Source organism: Miscanthus floridulus, chromosome 3, assembly GCF_019320115.1.
Source record: "Miscanthus floridulus cultivar M001 chromosome 3, ASM1932011v1, whole genome shotgun sequence".
In the NCBI taxonomy this organism is placed as follows: domain Eukaryota; kingdom Viridiplantae; phylum Streptophyta; class Magnoliopsida; order Poales; family Poaceae; genus Miscanthus; species Miscanthus floridulus.
In genome coordinates this window covers 112,057,364-112,080,266 of record NC_089582.1, presented here as the reverse complement: position 1 = coordinate 112,080,266, position 22,903 = coordinate 112,057,364, and the positions used below count along the sequence as shown (strand labels likewise).

Here is a 22,903-nt window from a genome sequence, read left to right as displayed (position 1 = left end):
CTAATAAGGTAACACCCGAACCAAAAAGCAAAATGGCTAAAATTATGCCTAAGCATACCAGCCGAGAGCAAAAGAGCTGAAAAGGTGCTTGAGCCCGCCAATGAGGGTAGCTAATAAGCTAACACCTGAACCAAAAAGCAAAATGGCTGAAATTATGCCTGAGCATACCGACCGAGAGCAAAAGAGCTAAAAAGATGCTTGAGCCCACCGATGAGGGTAGCTAATAAGCTAACACCCGAACTAAAAAGCAAAATGGCTGAAATTATGCCTAAGCATACCGGCCGAGAGCAAAAAAGCTAAACCACCGATGAGGGTAGCTAATAAGCTAACACCCGAACCAAAAAGCAAAATGGCTGAAATTATGCCTGAGCATACCGGCCAAGAGCAAAAAAGCTGAAAAGATGCTTGAGCCCATCGATGAGGGTAGCTAATAAGCTAACACCAGAACCAAAGAGCAAAATGGCTGAAATTATGCCTGAGCCTACCGGCCAAGAGCAAAAAAGCTGAAAAGATGCTTGAGCCCGCCAATGAGGGTAGCTGATAAGCTAACACCCGAACCAAAGAGCAAAATGGCTGAAATTATGCCTGAGCCTACCGACCGAGAGCAAAAAAGCTAAAAAGATGCTTGAGCCCACCGATGAGGGTAGCTGATAAGCTAACACCCAAACCGATCATGAGTTGTTTTCACAACCAGGGAAAGAGCCAGATGCTGGCCATGCTCCGAGTTAAGCAAAAAGCTAAAAACATGCTTGAGCTCACCGGACGAAAATAAAGAAACTGAAGATAAGAAGCTGAAGATACTTGAGATCGCTGGTTCTAAGTCTCTTCAGTACTAACAAGAACAAAAAGGTTGTTAGGACAAAGATCTACTTAACCCGAGTTGTTTACACGGTAGCCAGACAAGCACTCGACAAATCAAGAAAGTTTGTCAAGACAACAATCTACATATACCGAGTTGTTTACATGGCTCAGACGAAATCCTGACAAGCACTTGACAAAATCAAGAAGATTTGACAAGACAACAATGTACATACCCCGAGTTGTTTACACGGCGCAGATGAAAGCCAAATAAGCACTCGACAAGTCAAGGCTCAGATAAAAGCCATACAAACGCTCGACCTATCAAGGAATTATCCTACAACAGATGAAAGAACATGACCACTCTAAACTGTGGATGCATGCCATGCCCAAGAAACGACTACTCAGAAAAAATTCTGATCACTTGGACAACTCATTTGAAGAATAAACAAGGCGAAGACATCCATGCAAAGAAGACATCAATGAAAAATAAAGAATCTTCATTTAAAAAGGAGTATAATATCCTATTACAGAGGCTAGCATACAAAGGTCAATTACATCAAGCATCGTCATCAAGAGAAGAAATATCAATATTAAGATTATCCACAATCCTCCTGGCTAAATCTTCGACCTCAGGCTCCACCTTTTCAACGGCATCCAGATATTCTTGACTCTCAACTTCCTCTGCAATCTTGGACAAAGACACCTCCGGAGCAAGAACCTGGACCTAGGCAAGAACATTTCTGGGAACCATTTTCTAGACCGTGTCATCAAATAAGGAGCTTGCCCACCGCTGGCTGCCTTACTTGACCACTACTTCATTGGGTGAGACACATGCCCCACGTTGTCTTACTCGGTTGCTGCTCTACAAGTCGCTAGGACGTCTGACTACTTGGCCGCGATGATCGACTACTTGGTTGGAGTGATCAACTACTCGACAGCTAAGGTCGACCTTGTTGCGGTGATTTGGAAATTCTAAGGTGGGGTGATATGGGGTCTCCGATGAGGGGACTACCCACCCAAAGCCTTTTGACGGATTATCTAGGTTGCCTTGCTCGGATCGAATCATGGTCAAATGAGAAGATTTTGCGTCAGCAAGATGAGCACGAATATGAGGATGCACGTGCATATTTATATGTACTTTCATTACTCAAGCGAAACAAAGGAAGAGGCATGACATACAGCAGCATGCAAGAAGACATCAAGCATGCAAGCTAATTATGGAAAGTACTTGGTGGCGCAACTGTGTTGACTTGCAATGGTATATGGATAGCCTACTGCAGTTCGCGGGTTACTTGGATACACCCTTGAGAATGTCTACAAGATCCTACATATCCTCAGAAGAGGTTTTTAGTTCTTTGAACAACTCAGATTCAAGACCCTCCAACTCTTTGTTCCAAACAGCAAGAGGCTCGGGGGCTACACTCAGTGAGTGCACTTTTTCTTCAAAAAAAGCGCACATCACTTAGAAGAATTCTTCAAGACAGGAGTTTTAAAAAAACATAAGATTCAAGACCCTCTAACTTTTTGTTCCAAATAGCAAGAGGCTCGGGGGCTGCACTTAGTGAGTACACTTTTTTCTTCAAAAAAGCACACGTCACCAAGAAGACTTCTTCAAGACAGACCACTTCAAGGCCTCAAGACAAAAAGAACCCAGACCAAGCTATATTCGAGTTCTTTTTGACAAAGAACCCAGGTATATGCTCAGGAGCCCTTAGACAAAGAACCAGAGCAATTTCAAGATAAGACCCTTCAGTTCCTTGTTCCAAATAGCAAGAGGCTCGAGGGCTACACCAAAATGGGAGTACTTTTTCTTCAAAAAAGCACACGCCACTCAAAGATCCCAAGAAGCGCTACATGGTTTCACTCAAGAAAGCACTCGGGCAATGCTTGTTCCTGCTCGGCAAGACCTGGAGGAATAAGACAAGGCTTCTAGAGTTCAACCATGAAGTGCCCGGGGGCTTGTCGATGCAGGACACATGGGATACACCGCAAGGAAGAGGGGAGATCTAGTTTGATTAGGATTCCTCCCATGTAATCCTAGTAGTAATACTAACCTATAATCCTACTAGGACTCTACATTGTAAGCCGACTAGGACTCTGGCCTCCTGACTATATAAAGGAGGGTGGAGTTCCTAGAGTTAGGGAGAGACAACACTTTACAATCAATCCAACATAAAGGCTAACGCCAACTGGACGTAGGGCTATTACTCGATCATGATCGAGGGCCCGAACTAGGATAAATCGACTATCTCTTGCGTTTACCATTGAGTTCTGCATACGCTGAAGCCCAAACAAACTACCCCAGGTACCCCCATGGTAGGCTATCGGTGGTGAAACATCGACAACATGCTACAATTGTGGAAGCACCGATCACTTTATTGCCAAGTGCCCACATGAGATCAAGGAGAACAAGTATAAGAAAGGGAAGAAGGAGGACAAGGCCGACCAGAGAAAGAGCACGAAAAACATGGGAGAAGCTCACATTAGGCATGAATAGAATTCATCTATTGAAAGCTCAAGTGAAGAAGATGAGAAAGTTGCAACAATTGTTATCCATGAGCCATCTTCTTCACTAAGACTCTTCACCAACATGTTCGATGATGACTACTACTCCCCTCACATTTGTTTTATGGCAAAGGGTGAGAAGGTAAAATCTAAATCCAAGGCCAAAGCTCCTCCACCTCCACCTCCTAGTGATATCTCTAGTAGTGATATTAGTGATAGCTCTAGTGATAATGAATCTAGTGATGAAGAAATTAATAAATTAACTAAGAACTTAGATGGAAAGACCAAACTATTCATCACTAAACTAGAATCTAGAGAGGAAACTCTTATCCAACAAGAGAATCTCTACATTGCTAGCAAGGAAGTTCTTGCATTAGTGAGAAATGAGGTGGAATCCTTGGACAAGGCCTTGGCCAAAGAACAAGGGGACCATGCTATCACAAAGAAAGAAAATATTGCTCTTAAGAAAAAGTATTGTGACTTAGATGAAAAGCACAAAGAACTTGAGCTGCAATATAACATTCTTTGGGATAGCAACTCACATCACTCTAAGGCAAAGGATGCCTCTACTATCTCCACTAGTCAAGGTTGTAGAAAATGTTATAATATTGATTTGAATGCTTATTCCACCAACCTTGCAAACATGGAGGCAATAAGAAAAAAAATTGCTAGACTCAATGAGATCATTGGTAAGGGCTGCTTGAGTGGTAAGGCTCAAGTAAGTGACAAGAAGGCAAATGATTCAAAAGTGCCTCAATCCAAGCAAGGGAGACACCCCTCAATCAAGCATGGGCTTAGGCACACTACAGGAGAGAAGACAAATGGAAGAAAGATCATAAATGGCTATGAGTGTGTCAAGTTTGAGAGGAAGGAAAGAGTTGGTACAGATCAGCCCGCATAGACAGCGGCAGTGTCGTGCCCCGCAAAAATGGGAAGGCTACCAGTTTTGATCCTGATCAAACTAAGCCCAAAAAGAAGGTGTTCCAGTAGAAACAGGTTCAGCATAAGCCAAAGGAATCAGTGTGGGGCACTATGAACAAGTATGCCTACCAACCAAAGTTTCAACCACCTTGACAAAGCCTAACTTCATGTTTTGTTTTAAGGAACAACAATAGTGGAAAAGTGGTTGCCAAATATGTTGGAAAGGAAGCCAACACATATAGGAATACTTCTATTTGGGTTCCTAAATTTCTTGTGACTAACATGCAAGGCCCCAAGTCAAATTGGGGACCTAAATCAAGCAGCTAAATCTATTTTACAGGCATACTCCTCTGGTGGGTCAAGTTGGGTGCTTGATAGTGGATGTACAAATCATATGATTAGAGAAAGGAGTATGTTCTCATCATATACCCTGAAGATGGACTCAAATGAAAATATTCTTTTTGGAGACAACTCTAAGGGGGATGTGATTGGTCTCGGTAAAGTTGCTATAACCCTTGAGCATTCAATTACAAATGTTTTCATGTTGATTCGTTGAGTTACAATTTGTTGTCCGTTTCTCAATTGTGTGAGATGGACTACAATTGTCTCTTTTCGAATAAGGGTGTGGAAGTCTTTAGAAGGGAGGATTCCTCTATTGTCTTTATGTGTCATTTAAAGAACAAGCCTTACCTAGTTGATTTCAACAAAAGTAAAGCTAATCTTGAGACTTGTTTAGTGGCAAAATCTAGCATGGGGTGGCTCTGGTATCGCCGACTAGCCCATGTTGGGATGAGGAACTTGGCCAAACTTCAAAAAGATGAACACATCTTTGGGCTAACAAATGTTCACTTTGAGAAAGATAGGATATGTAGCGCTTGTCAAGCTAGAAAGCAAGTTGGCGTACCTCACCCACCAAAGAGCATCATGACCACAACGCAACCATTGGAGCTCATACACATGGATCTCTTTGGACCGGTCGCCTACCTAAGTATCGAGGGTAACAAATATGGTCTTGTTATTGTTGATGATTATTCCCGTTTCACTTGGGTATTTTTCTTGTTTGATAAGTGTCAAGTTAGAGACAAAGTGAAGACTTTTGTTAGAAGAGTTCAAAAGGAGTTTGGTTTCCCCATCAGGAAAATGAGAAGCGACAATGGGACTGAATTCAAAAACACCCAAGTTGAGGAGTTTCTTGATGAAGAGGGCACCAAGCATGAGTTTTCAACTCCATACACCTCTCAACAAAATGGTATAGTAGAGAGGAAGAACCGTATACTAATTGACATGGCTAGGACAATGCTAGATGAGTACAAGACATTGGACCTCTTTTGGTGTGAAGCCGTCAACATGCTTGACATGCCATCAACCGCCTCTACCTACACAAGAAGTTGAAGAAAACTTTATATGAGCTTCTAACCGGTAACAAACCAAAGGTGTCATACTTTATAGTGTTTAGGTGCAAGTGTTTCATACTTAATAAGAAATCCAAAACCTCTAAGTTTGCACCTAAAGTTGATGAAGGTTTTCTTCTTGGTTATGGATCAAATGAGTATGCCTATCGTGTTTTTAACAAAACCTTTAGGAGAGTTGAAATAGTGATAGACGTGACATTTGATGAATCTAATGGCTCTCAAGTGGAGCAAAGTGATTCAAGTGTTGTAGGAAAGGAGGATCTACCATGTGAAGCAATCAAGCAATTGGCTATTGGTGATATAAGACCATAAGAAGATGAAGTCACTAAAGTGGAGGTTCCTCAAGCTACTGATGAACAAAGTTCCACTGACGTACCTGATACTGAGGGGGAGCAAACCCCTGCTGCAAATTAGCAGAGTAGCAGTGCCACACTCCCTCTGATAGTAGTAGTAAGTCCAACTCTGATTCAAGGATAGAACCTACAACCTATATTCGAGCAAGAAGATAATGAAGATCCAGAAGATGGACAAGAGGCCATCAATTATCCAAGGCTAAGGCAAATAATATAATGGGATCATCCCGTTGACAACATCCTTGGGAGTTTTCAAAAGGGGGTAACAACTCGTTCACATTTAGCAAACTTTTGCCAATATTACTCATTTGTTTCCTCTTTTGAACCTCTTAAGGTTGAGCAAGTGAAAGCTCTAGGTTAGTTTTGGTGAATTGATGAAACCCTAAGTGCTAACCTAGTTTATCAAAGTGATCATGAGATAGGTAGCACATTCCAAGTGGTGAAGCAAATGAAGATCATAACATGATGATGGTGATGCCATGGTGATGATCAAGTGCTTGGACTTGAAAAGAAGAAAGAGAAAAATAAAAGGCTCAAGGCAAAGGTATAAATGATAGGAGCTATTTTGTTTTGGTGATCAAGACACTTAGAGAGTGTGATCACATTTAGGTTCGATAGCCATACTATTAAGAGGGGTGAAACTCGTATCGAAATGTGGTTATCAAAGAGCCACTAGATGCTCTAACTCATTGCATATGCATGTAGGATCTAGTGGAGTGCTAACACCCTTGAAAATGTTTGTGAAAATATGCTAACACATATGCACAAGGTGATACACTTGGTGGTTCGCACATTTGAGCAAGGATTAGGAACTTCACTGGCACCCTATACATAAAAGATGGAGGTCACTGTAAGTGACCAGATGCTGGTCTCAGAAGGACCGGCGTGTCCGATCAGTAGAAGCAGCGAAGACACTGGCATCGATCTCTGACCGGACGCTGGGTCACTTAGTGATCGGACGCTGGAGGGCTACGTTTGGTCCCGCTGATGTGGCAGTGCACAGAGGAGACACTGAGTGACCGGACGCTGGGTGAGTCTGATCGAGCATGATTTCTCGCTTCTAGATGCTTACTGGAAACGACTAGACGCTGAGGTCCAGCGTCCGGTCACTTCACAGCAGCACGTCCAGTCATCACTTGACCATTGGGAATGCACGCTCAGTATTTGAAGAGAGGGGACACGTGGCGTGCATCGCACGACCGGACGCTAGGGTCCTGTGTCATGTCAATATGACCAAAGCGTCCGGTCACCCTGAGTTGTGCCCAGTGAAGGGGTATAATGGCTCTATTTTATGGGGGCTTCTATTTAAGCCCCATGGCTAGCTCAAGCTCACTCTCTTGGCCATTTGCATTGACATAGAAACCTTGTGAGCTTAGCCAAAGCCCTCCCACTCATCTCCATCATTGATTCATCATCTTTGTGAGATTGGGAGAGAATCCAAGTGCATTGCTTGAGTGTTTGCATCTAGAGGCACTTGGTGTTCGTGTTTCGCTGCAGGATTAGCTTGTTACTCTTGGTGGTTGACACCACCTAGATGGCTTAGAGCAGTGAGGATCGTCGAGCGGAGGTTGGTGATTGTCTCTGGCTCTGATTGTGGTGATTGTGAGGGGTTCTTGACCTTTCCCCGGTGGAGAGCCAAAAGGTACTCTAGTGGATTGCTCATGGCTTGTGTGATCCTCATCTTGTGTTGGTTGTACGGCACCCTATTGACGGTTTGGCGTGTGATGCCAATTAGCGCGTGAACCTCCAAGTGAGTGAATCACCACAACAAGGACTAACTTGCCGGCAAGAAAGTGAACCTCAGTAAAAAATCACTGTCATCATTTGATTTCAAGGTGATTGGTATTCGTTGGTATTCATCCTTATGATTGATTGGTTCACTCCTTAACATGGCGGTATAACTATCTTGCTCTCTCTCTTTACATTACCACAGACTAGTTGTCAAGCTCTTTAGTGTAGCTAGTTGTGAGAGCTTGTTAGTTTGGTTAGTGTAGCTCTTTAGTTAGCTTTTGAGAGCACACTAACTTAGCGTAGTGCTATAGCCATTGTGTGAATAAAAACTATAGAAACTAGAATTGTGGTAGGTGGCTTACATTTTTAGTAGGCTAGCGCAACACTTGCTTTGCCTCATAATTATCTAACCAGTTTGTTAAGTGTTGGTGTAGAAATTTTTAATAGGCTATTCACCCCTCCTCCTCTAGCCATTAGAACCTTTTAGCAAGCAGTTGGTGATCCAGATTGAGTGATGGCCATGCAAGATGAGCTTAACAACTTTGAAAGAAATAAAGTATGGACCTTGGTGGAGAGACCCAACACCAATATCATTGGCACCAAGTGGGTCTTCCGCAACAAGCAAGATGAGAATGGCGTGGTGACAAGAAACAAGGCAAGATTGGTTGCTTAAGGTTTCACTCAAGTAGAGGGCTTGGACTTTGAGGAAACATATGCACTGGTGCCAAGACTTGAAGCACTCTGAATGCTTCTAGCCTATGTCGCTCATCACAATTTCAAGCTATATCAAATGGACATGAAGAGTGCATTCCTCAATGGCCCCATTCAATAACTTGTCTATGTTGAGCTACCACCGGGTTTTGGAGATTCCAAGTTCCCCAACCACATCTACAAACTTCAAAAGGTGCTCTATGGGCTTAAGCAAGTACCAAGAGCATGGTATGAATGCCTTAAGAAATTCTTGCTTAAATAAGGCTTTGAAATAGGCAAAGTCGACCCTACCCTTTTCACTCACAAAGTTGGTAAATATATATTTGTGTGCCAAATATATGTCGATGACATAATATTTGATAGTACTAATCATACTTTTTGTGAGAAAATTAGTAGGATCATGATGAAGAGATTTGAGATGTCCATGATGGGTGAATTGAAGTTCTTCCTTAGATTTCAAATCAAGCAAGTGAAGGATGGAACTTTCATTAGCCAAATGAAGTACACCCATGATATGCATAAGAAGTTTGACATGGTGAATGCCAAGCCTATTAAAACTCCCATGCCAACCAATGGACATCTAGATCTCAATGATGAAGGGAAAGCCATGGATACTAAGGTATATCGTTCCATGATGGCTCTCTACTTTATTTGTGCGCATCTAGGCCCGATATTATGCTTAGTGTGTGCATGTGTGCTACATTTCAAGCTAACCTAAAAGAATGTCACTTGGTGGCCGTTAAGAGAATCTTGAGATATTTAGTACACACTCCTAACCTTGGTTTATGGTATCCTAAGGGCTCTAAGTTTGATCTACTTGGGTGTTCGGATTTCAATTACACCGGTTGCAAAGTAGATCGAAAAAACACTTCGGGGACATGTCAATTCCTTAGACGATCCCTAGTGTCTTGAAGTTCTAAAAAGCAAAATTATGTAGCCCTTTCTACTACCGAGGCTGTGTACATTGCGACCGGTGCACGTTGTGCCCAACTACTTTGGATGAGGCAAACTCTTCGTGATTTTAGATGTCATTTTACCAAAATCCCATTATTATGTGATAATGAGAGTGCCATTAAGCTTGCAAACAATCCCGTAAGCCACTCTAGAACCAAGCACATAGACATCCATCATCATTTCTTGAGAGACCACGAAACCAAAGGAGATATCGAAATTCGCCATGTGAGCACCGAAAAGCAACTAGCCGATATCTTCACAAAGCCCCTCGACGAGTCAAGGTTTTGTGCTTTGCGTAGTGAGTTAAATATACTTGATTCTCATAATGTGGTTTGAATTTTAGCATGCCTCTGGTTGATAAACTAGTATCTAGGCAAAAGAGTTGAAAATTTTCATATTATGCATGAAAATGATTTATAAAAGGCAACTTATGTATCTTGATCATGGTCTGTATTGATTATTTGTTTCTGGTCATGGTATATAGGTGATATGTGTCCATATCTCTTACAAATAGAGTCATATAGATTATAGCTAACTCCTACTGTTTTGGGGAGTGCAGCAGTGCCACGGCTATCGTGCAGCTTGCCGTTCTACGTCTGTGCCGCACTTTGAATCTCAATTGAGATTTGGCCTAAACAGTTTTACTGCAGGGCCCATTTATTCTTCCTCTTATCCTTAGGTCTGCAGTAAATTCTTTCCCTCTCTCTTCCTCCCAACGCTGACACCCATGCCTCTCTCTCCTCTTGTGCCCATGCCATCGCTTGGCCACATGTTGCCAATCTCTAGCAGTGCCACAGAGCTGCCAGCCCTCCCTCAATGTCGCTGATGGCTGCTACTGCCCCTAGCCCAAGTTTCTTCCCTCTCCTCTCCATTCCTTGATTGAGAAGATGGAGCACAGAGATTATGACCAAAAGGGGAAAAGGAAGATGAATGAGCAAAGAGACAAGGATCCACCTCGCCGTGGTCGAGGGAGGTCAACAGCAGCAGGCAGTAGTGTAGCTCCAAGGAGACTTAGTGACAGGGGGAGGCACGTGCAATACATTGAAGATGAGGAGAGGCTAGAGATGACAAGTCATCCACTGATGCCATTTCTAACACCCCATAGCATCTCTCCGAGTTGATGACAGATACATGAGAGATTTTGAGGGTGAAATCATTATGAGACCTCTAGATGACTCCCTCTAGCATGATGTTGTCAACTATTCCAAGAGTTGAAAGCTAGTGAAAGAGGCAAGGGGGATCAATCCCTATGCAGTGCGTAAGGATTTGGGCATTGATTATAAATTATGGAATGAGTTTCATTCCAACTTTTATGCCACTGCCATTATTGCATCCAAGAAAACCAAGATCACCAAGATATAGTATATCAATTGGGATGAGATGCAGGAGAAGGAGGAGCCTAAGTTTGATAAGGTAATCAAAATTTGTGATAGGTTCCAGCTTTCAGACATCATGGGTTTTCAGTATAACTAGAATGAGGAGGTCCTTGCATAGTTTCATGACACATACTTCTATGACTAGACCTCTGATGAGATTCACTAGATGACTGATGGTCGGCACTACCGAGTCGACTTTGTCACTTTCAGCCGGATTCTTGGCTTTGGAGGGGAGCACAGAGGTTACACTTACATTCATGATGAGCCTCGAGCTGAGATCCATGACATCAGTTACATGTGGAGAGATAGAAGGATTATAGATGGCAAGAGGAGTGGTCTACATAGCTTCTATTACATCCTCAACAACCTCATCAGGAACACCATCAACCCAAAAGATGGAGCAGCCTCAGATATTAATGGCTATGTGAGAAATGTGTTGGCTAGATTTGCTCCAGGCGGGGATAGGTTCAATGTCCCTAGATTCATGTGGACTAAGTTGAGATTTGCAGTGGAGGATGGGAGGAGGGGGCTGCCCTATGCTCCTTACCTCATGTTCATGATTAAGAGGGTCACTGGATTTTATTTTTCGAAGAATGAGATGCATACCATCTACAAAATTGGGAAGACCTAGCCAGCTGCAGTTACTCAGGGAGCGGGGAGCTCTCATGCTCATGTAGATATCTCTGAGTCTTCCCACTCTAGGTCTCATAGAGGAGGCAAGATGAAGAAGTTTGGCAAGTGGTTAAAGGCAATCTTCGGCAAGTGCACCTATGCAGCTGACAAAGCATATGAGACACAGCTTAAGCAGCATCAGCAGCATGGATATGACCTTCCACCACTTCCTCCTATTCCACCTCCTCCATAGTATGACCTTTCGAGTCTCTCTGACATAGATTCAGACATTAAGGATGATGATGATGAGGAGGAGGAGCAGGGACAAGCAGCAGATTGGGATGAGACCCTAGAGGGATACTGTCAGAGACAAGAGCCGAGGCGTTTCACTCATTCCACTCGCTACACCACCACTACTCACCATCAAGGCCATGCACGTATTGACTCCGACGATGATGATGGTGGTTCCAGGACTGCTGCAGGAGGTGATGATATTGATTGGGCGAGCATCCAGGGAGATGATGAGTAGGTGTTGATCTTTCTTCTTTTCTTCTCTTTTTGGTGCTTTATGCTAAAGGGGGAGAAAATTAGAGGGGTCAACAACTTTTCCAGTTACACTTTATGTCCTATTCGATGAGTGTTAGTCTTCGCTAGGTGGAAAGTTTGAGAGTCGCTCAAAACTCTAAATTGTGAAATAATGCTACTATTTGACTTTTTGTGTGGGATATAGACATATATTAATCTATGCTATCGCTTGTGATACAATTATGCTAGAATGTATATCTTTATATGTATCACATGCTGTGTGATGTCTGTTCTGATCTATGCTGTTATAGTAAGTGTGGTAGTGCCACACCCAGCTGTAATAGCAAACCATATTGCGCATAAACTGTCATTTACATCATGTTTTACATACCTGATATAGTATGCAGCACTCTATAGGAGCATGGATGTAGGGGGAGACCCATCTGAAAGGATCAAGATGCCTAAGAGGGGTGAATTGGGCTAATTCTAAATTTTCTTGCAATAATTAAATCATACGGTTAGCCCAATTAACCCCTTGTGTCTAGAAAAGTGTTTCTATTAATCTAACGCACAAAAGGACTTGCAACCTATGTTCCAAACTTACTCTAGCATGGTAATTCTATGAATGTAAAAACGAGTATTGAATTGCTCAAAGTAAATAGAGAGAGAGGAACGCGACGATGTTTTGCCGAGGTATTGGAGAATCGTCACTCCCCACTAGTCCTCGTTGGAGCACCCATGTAAGGGTGTAGCTCCCCCTTGATCCGCGCAAGGATCAAGTGCTCTCTATGAGTTGATTCTTCAACATTCCATCATGGTGAATCACCCAAAACCGCTCACAACTTGAGTTGGGTCACCCACAATCTCCGCCGGGTGATCACCAAGCTCCCAATCACCACCAAGCCATCTAGGTGATGGCGATCACTAAGAGTAACAAGCATAAACTCTCACTTGACCACTCAAAGCCTAATGAGAATGGTGGATGCACACTTTGCTACTCTTGATTCACTAATGAGGCTACTCTCTTGGATTCACGAATCTCAATCACCTCACTAGGACCTTACTCTTCTTGGCACTCATAAACGTGTTTCTCAGCTATTGGAATGAGCAAAAGTGACTCCACACACGAGTGGAGCTTCTATTTATAAGGCAGCCTGAAAAACGAACCGTTATGTGCCTCTGCGGGTTGACCAGATGCTCCGGTCATGTTGATCAGACGCTCCGGTCAGTTCAACCCACACACCAGTGTTTAAGTGTTGACTGGACGCTGGCAGGGTCCGATCACCATTGACCGGACATGTCCGGTCGCATTAAACCCTCACTAGAACCTTACTGTACTCGACTGAACGCTGGATCCTTAGGGTCCGGTCAGTATTGACCGGTTGCGTCTGGTCATAGAATTCCTTCTCTAGAACCTTACTAGAGACAACCGAACGCTACCTTTCAGCGTCCGGTCACTTGACCACTCAGCGTCCGGTCGCATCGAACACAATCACCTTGGTCAAATAAACTGACCGGACCCTGCGGCCAGCGTCTGGTCGCACCGGAGCCAGCGTCTGGTCAGCATTTGACCCTCCATTCACTTCCAACTCTCGAACATATATGAATGAAGTTTGCTCCATAGGATCATAGGGCTGTTGTGGAGCTATCTAGTGCTAGTTTTAATAAGTGTGCACCACACCTAACTCACTAGACTCATCTAGGTCAAGCTACCCGTCCATACCCCCCTTAATAGTACGGCCAAAGGAAAAACAAAGTCTTAAACTACTCTAAGTGTCACTCTATCTCCAATTGACACTTAGAACTAGTCATCCTTAACCTTGTCGTCCATCCTTTGAAAACCGAAACGATTTCCATCGTAGGGGCATGACCACCTTGATTGCCCAATTGATCTCCATTACCATAACCTAACTTAATTGCCTCTGTAAAACACACGTTAGTCATAGTAATCTTGTATTGTCATTAATCATTGAAACCCATCTAGGGGCCTAGATGCTTTCACCATCACTTTCACTAAAATATGAATCTTGGCTTCTTATGCCAAATTTGAGAATTTAATTCTCTATTCACATACTTAGGGGGAGGCTCTATACCCATGGCTCAAAAATCTCAATATTTATTTCATATCTTTTGTAAGCTTTAATTGGGTTATCATCAATCACAAAAAAGGATGAGATTGAAAGTGCAATCAAGCCTTAATTGTGGGTTTTGGTGATAATGACCACGCAATTAGAGAACTAATGAGATTTATCGAGATGACAAGCAAGAAATTTATATTCAAGGATGCTACACAAAATGGAGAAGCTCCCAATTATAAATATAGATGGCTTTAAACTCAAAGGAGGTTTAAATCTTTTATATATTGAATTTGAGTATAGGAAAAAACCATACTATAAAGGGGGGCACAATGCTTAAGCTAATATTTGTTATGAAGTGCTCAAACAACCAAATGCATCCTCAGATTTATAGCCAAGATAGTCTTCACTTCACTATTACACTTGCTGTCTTGCGTGGTGCGAGCTCTGTCTCGCCTGACCCCTTGGGTGCGAGCTCTGTCTCGTCCAACACCTTTGGGTACGAGCTCCATCTCGCTCGACCCCTTGGGTGCGAGCTCCGTCTCGCTCGACCCCTTGAGGCACGCTCTATGCACTGATCTGTGATGGAATGGGAAAAAGAAAAATGAAGTTAAGTTTAAGTCATAAGGTAAGATAAAGGGGGAGAATGTTAGGTTGGTCTCCACAGCCAATTGGGCCTTGATCCACGCCCTGATCGAGGGCGCTCAGCCTTTCTAAGTGGTTGATGGGCCCCCGTCGCGCAACACTATAAATTAGAGGTGGGGTTGGGGCTCGAGATACGAGGTTCACCACAGCAGCTAGCCCCACCGTGATTCCTAGCCCTAGTCCGATCTAGAAGGGCGTGCTATGAGCGACGGGAAGCACCATCACCTTCGCCGCCGCCACAGCACCGCGCTTGTGCTGCTGCTACCTTCGATGACCTGGTGGGTGCATTGATGGCTACCTCTACTACCTTTGTGACCACCATGTCGGTAGCGCCATGGCCGTGACTGCGCTCAACATGACGTACATCAGCAAGTCCCCTCATCCAAGTTAAGCATTACCCACTGATCTACGCCTAGAAGTACTTTCAGTTCTATCAAGCCCCAGCTCCAGCTCGGGATTTGTGCGTCGTTTTATTAGTTTTTCTCTGTTACATTGAATGCTTCGTCACATGTGAAAGATTTCGAGTGGAAATGAGTAGAAAACCGTAAAGATGGATGAGATTTATGAATTTTCTTAATTCTTATTGAATTGAATGAAGTTTTGCAAATAGGGTGACGTTTTTTTTATATGGAAGAAAAAGAAATGTCACTTGAGCAAAGCAAAAACCTAAAGTATGGGCCGTAGCCCAACTTTATGAAAGCTGGCCTATGATTTACGAGCCCTTTTCATACAGCAAGCTAGTAGAACGGGCCTTATCTGGACGTAGCCCATCTGATTCAGGAATCAATCACTAAAAAAAAGCGCGACTTAAAGGCCCAAACTGCCGCATTTTACTGTCTTGTTCTCCAACTAAACGTGCTAAATCAGCGGTAATAAAAGTGGGGAAAAAAGGCAGCGACGCAGTAAAAGGAGAAAACAAACGGTCCGGCAAGCTCGACACCCAATCCAATCCCAGTTCCACCTCCTCCCCATTTCAGTCAGAGGTCCCCTCCATGACCTCCGCCCCAAATTAAATCCGGCCGCGGCCGCCGCCGTCTCCCCGGCCCCCGTGGTGGCGTAACCTCCGCCCCCAATTCCCTCGCCTCCACACTTCAAATCCCCACCACCACCGCACCTCCCCAACCCGGCAAATCCCGATTCCTGTAGGCTAACCCTAGCCGCCCATCCGCCAGCCATGAAGGCGTCGATCAAGTTCCGCGACGACGACCGCCCGCTGCTGCGCGCCAAGGTGCCGGTCGGCGTGCTGGGGCTGCCCTTCCTCTCGGGCCTCGCGGCGGGGGGAGACGCCAAGGACCTCCGCTTGGACCTCTCCACCGCCTTCCCCTCCGGCCCGGCGCTCCGCCTCTCGTACCGCCCCAACGAACCGCTCCAGCCCTTCGCTCTCTCCATCCGCACGGGGCTGGGGCCTCTGGGCTCCCCTATCCGCGCCCCCTTCGCCCTCGCCGCCGAATTCAACCTCACCTCCTCCAACCCGCCCGCCTTCTCGCTCCTCTTCAAGCCCGGGATCGGGGACTTCGCCGTCGCCAGCTCCGTCCGCTCCCCGCCGCCACCGCCGCCCGCATCCACCCCGCCCCCGCTGGCGATCAAGATGGCCGACCTCACCACGAACGGCGACGACCACGACCGCGAAGCGCACGGCAACGGCTTCTCCTTCGCCGGGAATGGGTTCGCGGCGAACGTGGGGGCCGCCGCGGGGACGGGCGGCGGCGGCGTGGGCGCGCTGTTGTCCGGGATGCGGCTCACGACCAGGAGTGTGCTGCCACTGTGGAGTAAGGCGAGCCTGCGGTTCCAGTGGGGGCTGCGCGTGCCGCCGGAGATCAAGGCCGCGCTTGCAGACGACGGGTACGGGCGCAAGGCTGGGCGCCTCGCCATCAGCAAGCTGCCGCTGCTGGTGATGAACAAGATCACCATCGAGCACACGCCCAAGGTGCCTTCACAGTCTGAAACGGACAAGAAGATGAAGAAAGACGCTCCACCAGCAGCCGAGGGCGAGGAGTTCTCACTGATGAAGAGGCAACTGGAGAAGCTGAATGTGGAGAGCACAATGCTGCGTCGTGCAGTCGAGGACTTGCGTGCAGAGATTGGAGCTGGCAAAGGCGATGGTCGTAAGCTGCCAGCAGCAGTGCCACCTCCACAGCATTCATTCATGTCGAAACCAGATCGCCATTTTCACAGCAATGCGAAGGAATTGGTGGACAGTGGGACAAAACCGGCCCCCAATGAAGCAAGCGAGGAGTTGAAGAAGGCGCTCGAGGCCCGGCGGAAGTAAGTAGCACCTAGTTAGGGCTTGCTGACATTGCAAGCCCTACCATATGACATGGCTGCTGACGGCTGTGTCTAGTTTTGTGCTTAATAATAATATTTCCTTGCTGGAGAAGATTGGTAAGGGCAGTTTACACCCTCGCTGGAGGCAAGTGAGGTTGCCATTTGCCATAGGTGATGTAGTAGTTTTGCCTCAATTCGATTTCCATTGCTTGTGTTAGGATATCCTGTTCTGTATAAATTCGCAGCTTTCCGATTCGATCTAAAATGAATGAAGGATTAGTTTTTTCAACAGCCCCCTCTGAAGGATGTGGCATTAATCTCAGTGAAATTTGGGTATGTGCAATTGTTCCTTTGAATCAAGCGTTGAGCGTTGTTGATGCTCCCAAGTTGCCTACTCCGTATATCTTAAGCGGCCTGGCTGATAATAAAGTAGAAACCACGGCTTCTGAAATGTGGAACTGGGAAAGTTATGGTCTGGCATGGCCACTGACATAGTGACATGCTCCAATAAAACTTTGCATTGTTTCAGTGATATCTTTTCGAAAATCTGTTAATTTAGGGCATTCATGGCGACGATCGATGTTTTTTTTTTGACAACAGACGATCGATGTTAGATTGGGCACAAACATGTACAAGCTGAAACTGCCCGATCGAGCTGATTCATCATTTCAATTAAAACAGTTAACACTTCCCCTCCGCCAGATCAATTAAGCCCCAGAAGATAGGCCACGAACTAGGGCCTGGTTGTTTAAGCTTCTTTTGCGAGAAACTTGTTTGTCACACACTCATACAAGCTATCTAAAAACTCTGGAAACTAATTTTAAAAGCCGTTTTCTTTTTTGAAATAAATAGGCATCTTTTTAAACTTGCTTATAAAAAATGATATTTTGCAATTGATTTGCAGCGGCCTAAAATTTATAAAATTACCAGGCTAAACTCGCAACTTAGCAGGATTTACCTTCCGGATCAAGGCCCTGTTTAGTTTCCTCCCAAAATACCAAATTTTTCAAGATTTTCCGTCACATCGAATTTTTGGACGCATACATGAAGCATTAAATATAAATAAAAAATAAAACTAATTACACAGTTTAGACGAAATCCACGAGACGAATCTTTTAAGCCTAATTAAACTATGATTGACACTAATTGCCAAATAACAACGAAAACGCTACAGTATCGTTTTGCCAAAAATTTCGGCAACCAAATTGGCCCCAAGCTATTCCCACTGATTGAATCTTGGATGCTTTGGACTTGGCTTAGGCCACGCTACAGTGTCGTTTTGTTTTTATTTGGTAATAATTGTTCAATCGTTGACTAATTAGACTCAAAACGTTCGTCTCGCAAAGTACAACCAAACTGTGCAATTAGTTTTTGATTTCGTCAACATTTAGTACTCCATGCATGTACCGCAAGTTTGATGTGACAGAAAATCTTCTTTTTACACAGTGTCAGTTGAGAATTTGGTGGAACTAAACAGGGCCTTGGCTCCATCAGACCATGAGTTTATTCTGTTGCGTAGTGCAGTCGTGTAGCTTGTGCTTTGCCAAGCTAAACGAACGCACACGTACTAGTGGTAGGCTGGTGGTAGCTGACCACTGACCAGGGGTAACACGGTCATTGCACAAGAAATAGCCGCAGGTGGGCCCACTTTGAATTTTTCATACGGAAAAACCCCTAGTTAACTGAGAAATTAACGCAGGTGCCAGGGTGCGCGCGGCCGCGCGGGGCTCGGCTGAATGGTTGATTGCCATGAGCCCATGACCATCCTTCTTCTTTACCGATAAAAATCAAACCGGGCCGAGGAAGGAAAAAGCGACGGGGAAAAGCAACGGAGGCAAGGGCAACGGCCAGGGCGGGGCTGAGAGCCTGAGACCACACCTCCACTGCCTCACGGGCGAGAACGCAGGAAGGATGGCGGACGGGTCGGACGGCACCGACGTGTCGCCGGAGTCGGAGGCGACGGCGGTAGCCGTTAAGGGCGCGGAGATCTGGGGAACGCTGGAGGAGCTGCTCCTGGCGTGCGCCGTGACCCGGCACGGCACGGGGAGCTGGGACTCGGTGGCCATGGAGGTGCAGACACGGAGCCCCGTGGCGGCCCGGCCCGGCCTCACGCCGCACAGCTGCCGCCTTCGCTTCCGCCACCTCCACCGCCGCTTCTCCACCGTCGGCAGCGGCGGGGAGGAGGCCGAGGCCGAGGTCGAGGAGGACCCCGACGCCTCCGCTGCCGAGGGGTGGGTGGACGAACTCCGGCGGCTGCGCGTCGCCGAGCTCCGCCGCGACGTCGAGCGATGCGATCTCTCCATCGGGTATGGAATCCGGAGAGAGACAGAAAAATCCAAACAAGAAAAACTACCTTTTGAAAACCATCGCCCGTTTTCCTTACCGTCTGATGGCGATCGCTCGGTGAGGATTTATTTAATGGAGAATTACAAATCGATTCTTTTATTCGCGCAGGTCGCTGCAGTCGAAAGTGAAACGGCTGAGAGAGGAGCGGGAGCGGGAGCGGAGCGTCTCCGGCGAGGCTAAGCCGGACGAGGTGAGCGTCAACGACCGGCTCTCCTCCCCCAGCGAGGACCCCGGGCGGTCGTGCAGGGAGTCGAACTCCACAGATCTGAAGCCCCCCAAGCACCCCGGCCACCAGGGCGGCGGCGGCGCCGCCAAAGAGGAGGAGGTTGCGAAGCAGGAGGCCTCCGTTGAGTCGGCGGCGGCGTCCAAGGAGAGCAGCGACGTGCGGAGCTCGGCGAGCCTGTGCCGCCGTCGTGGAAGCGGAAGCGGGAAGGCTGACGAGGAGGAGGAGGAGGAGGAGGCGGCGTCCGCGGCCCGCCCACCTCCCGCCCGGTCCCCTCCGCTCGCCTCCCTGGTCGACGCGGTCTCGGCCAAGCTCGGTTCCGTGCTGCAGCGGCTACGCGAGCACGGCAGCGAGGTAGGTGCCCCGGTAATTACCATCCTGCTCGTCTTTTTCACCCTTGGATGTTACCGGGTTAAAAATTCGTATTAGCAAGGGGACTGTGAAAAGGGTAAGCTTTAAAACCTGGTAACATGAATTTTTCCAAAAACCTGGTGACATGTCAGGGTCCGGGTCCCACTCCCACCACCCTTGATTAACGGGTCTCCTGGGTGTGGAAATATTGGATAAGATTTGGCGTGCATGTAGCATGCACCCGATGACCTGTGATTAGAAGCCCTAAATCCGTGAGCTACCTGATTTGCGAAATGGCATATGCCTCCCTCCGCGAGTAGGATGACCTCAGGCTGCACATGCAGTGTAGCAGTAGCACCGTATGGAGCTTGGGATGAAGGCATGAAGCGCATGGAAACGCTTCATTTTGACCCTGTTTGGCCGGGCCGGCTCGGCCGGGTGTTGGTCGCTGGGCGAATGACAGGTGTCTACAGGAGCCGCGGAGCCAGAAAAATGAGCTTCTTCGGCTTTGGTTGTGTCAGTGAAAAAGGAAAGGAGAGAGAAAAACGGCTCCGGTAAACAGTAACTAGACCGACAGGCCAGAGCCCTCCCAAAGAGACCCTTTTTCTGATTTGTACAATAATAGCCATATATGACTCTTTAATTTCTTAATAGTTTCAAAGGTGTTTCGATAAAATACTAGGCCTGGTTTAGATTGCAAGTTTTTTCACTCTCTCTCCATCACATCAAATCTTTGGACATATGCATGGAGTATTAAATGTAGATAAAAAATAACTAATTACACAGTTTTATTGTAAATTACGATATGAATCTTTTAAGCCTAGTTAGGCCATGATTGAACAATAATTGTTAAATACAATCGAAAGTGATACCATGCCTAATACTGATTTCTAACATCTATCTAAACTAAGGCCCTAGTATAGCAACCGTAACCGCGTGAAAAATTCAATTTCTTGGTGACGAAAGCTATGTTTACCATCTTTTTGCTCGGTGCATTCTAGCACGGCAAGTTGGGTGCACAGTTGCAATCAATCATATGTGGCCGGGTGCCTTGTAGCTAGACGATGCTAGCAGATTTTTTTTTCGTCCCTTTTATTTTCTTTTTTCTTTCCCAATTATTTACTGGCTTTTTTTATTTATGTCCTGGTCAATCCGATCCAATTGCAGGAGTCCGCCGCGTACCGGGGCACGATCAGGCGCCACGTGGACCTGGAGAGCGTGCGCCGTCGGCTGGACGCGTCGGCGGCGGCCTCGCGCGCCGACGATGACCACCGCTTCCCCGCGCGCGAGCTCTACCGCGACCTGCTGCTGCTCTGCACGAACGCCGTGGTCTTCTTCCCGCGTGGCACCCACGAGCACGCGGCGGCCGTCGAGGCCCGCGCGCTCGTCACCGGGCACGCGTTGGCGGTGCTCCACGAGCCGAAGCAGGAGCACGTGACTGTGGCGGCACCGGCGGGCGCTGACGTCGTCGGTTCCCTGATCGAGAAGGGGAAGAAGCCGCTGATCGTGTGCCGCAAGCGGAGCTCCATAGCGAAGGCCGCCGCGTCCGCGGCGAGGAAGGAGGAGAGCACGATGAAGGGTGAGGCCGGGGCAGCGGCGGAGGAAGAGAGCGAGGACGAGAAGAAATCCGTGGCTGCGGCGATCAAGGACAAGGCGTGGGGAGTGAGGACCAAGAAGAGCCGCGGTGGTAAGAACTCGGCGGGTCCTGGCCGGAATCTGGCGAAGGCGGCGGACGATGCGGACGGGCCGAGGAAGGGCGCTGGCGGGCTCGCCAAGAAGAGGAACGCCGTGGACTTCCTGAAGCGCCTGAACCAGTCGCCCCCCAGGAAGCGGGGGTCGGGGTCCCAGCTGGGGACGACGCGAAAGCGGTCGGCGGCGATGGAGCAGCAGACGACAACTACCCGAAAGAGAGGAACCGGCCGGAAGGAGGGCACCGGGCGCGGTGGATCCAGGCGGAGCGGCAAGGCTGCCGGGACGAAGAGAGGCGTCGGGCGGCCGCAGAAACGAGGCCCGGCACCAGCCACGCCGCCACCGTCCAAGAGGGCCAAGACGAACAGCAGGTCGGAGAAGTCGTCAGGAACGGGGAAGCGCGGCGGGAGAAGGTTGGTAGGAATGAGGTGAAGGTAGGAGACCTCATAAAAAGCGGTGGTAGTCGGTAGCAACTAGCGACCGAAGTACTGTTTCAGTTTCAGCGGTGTGTAAATGACGTAGGTTGTGGTAGGGAAGGAGCCGAGCTGACATGCGGTTTGTGCGACTGACAGATCTTCTGTTTCTGGTTCTTTTTGAACTGATAAGGGTGCTGAACTGCAAAAACTCCGTTTTTTTTAATGTTCCTCGGTTTCTTTTTTGGCTCGTTGATGTTCCTCGACCTCGTATCATTCATTTTTCATTGTATCATATAACCGTCCCTCTTGTACGAAACAAATTCCATTATGGCTCCTGTCCTAAAAAAAAAAAAAGTGGTGTTCGGATTCGGTGACTAAAAATTAAGAAGTATATCGGGAGAATGAAAAAACAAATTACGTAATTCGTCGGTACTCCACGAGACGAATTTTTTAAGGCTAATTAATCCGTCGTCAGAATATGTTTACTGTAGCACCACATTGTCAAATTAGGGACTAATTAGGCTTAAAAGATCCGTCTAGTAAATTAGTCGCAAACTATGTAATTAGTTTTATAATTAGTCTATATTTAATATCCATGCATGTGTCTAAATATTTAATGGGACGATGACTAAAATTTAGAAGGAGCAACCAAACACCTAGTACTCCCTCAGTTTCAAGTTCCACATTCTAACTTTTCCCTCTGTTTCAAGTTCCACATTCTAACTTTTCCACATAGACAGTAAGGTTGTCTCCAACAGCAGGCTCAAAGTTAAAATAGGTTTTCAACACAATACCTATAACCTCCAACAGAGTACGAAAGATCCATTTCGGGTGTTAGAAAAGGTATAACCCAAATCTGAGTATCCTCTCTCCTGAAGACTCATTTGTAGAAATAGTTCTTTTTCGATCTTGTTGTTGAAAAAGACTAAAAATAAATATTAAACCATTTGTTTGTAACGCTACACAAACGTGGAATAGGTCTTGTATTTTGG

General features: G+C 46.5%; 1 protein-coding gene and 1 pseudogene across 1 annotated transcript; both read left to right on the top strand.

Moving 5' to 3' along the window:
• The first annotated feature begins 15,390 nt into the window (after positions 1-15,390).
• Positions 15,391-17,142, top strand: LOC136542093 (uncharacterized). The gene has a single exon (XM_066534379.1). The coding sequence runs from the start codon at positions 15,796-15,798 to the stop codon at positions 16,888-16,890; it is 1,095 nt and encodes a 364-aa protein (XP_066390476.1). The 5' UTR covers positions 15,391-15,795; the 3' UTR covers positions 16,891-17,142.
• A 1,465-nt stretch (positions 17,143-18,607) lies between these two features.
• Positions 18,608-22,159, top strand: LOC136542091 (uncharacterized; annotated as a pseudogene).
• Positions 22,160-22,903: the final 744 nt, after the last annotated feature.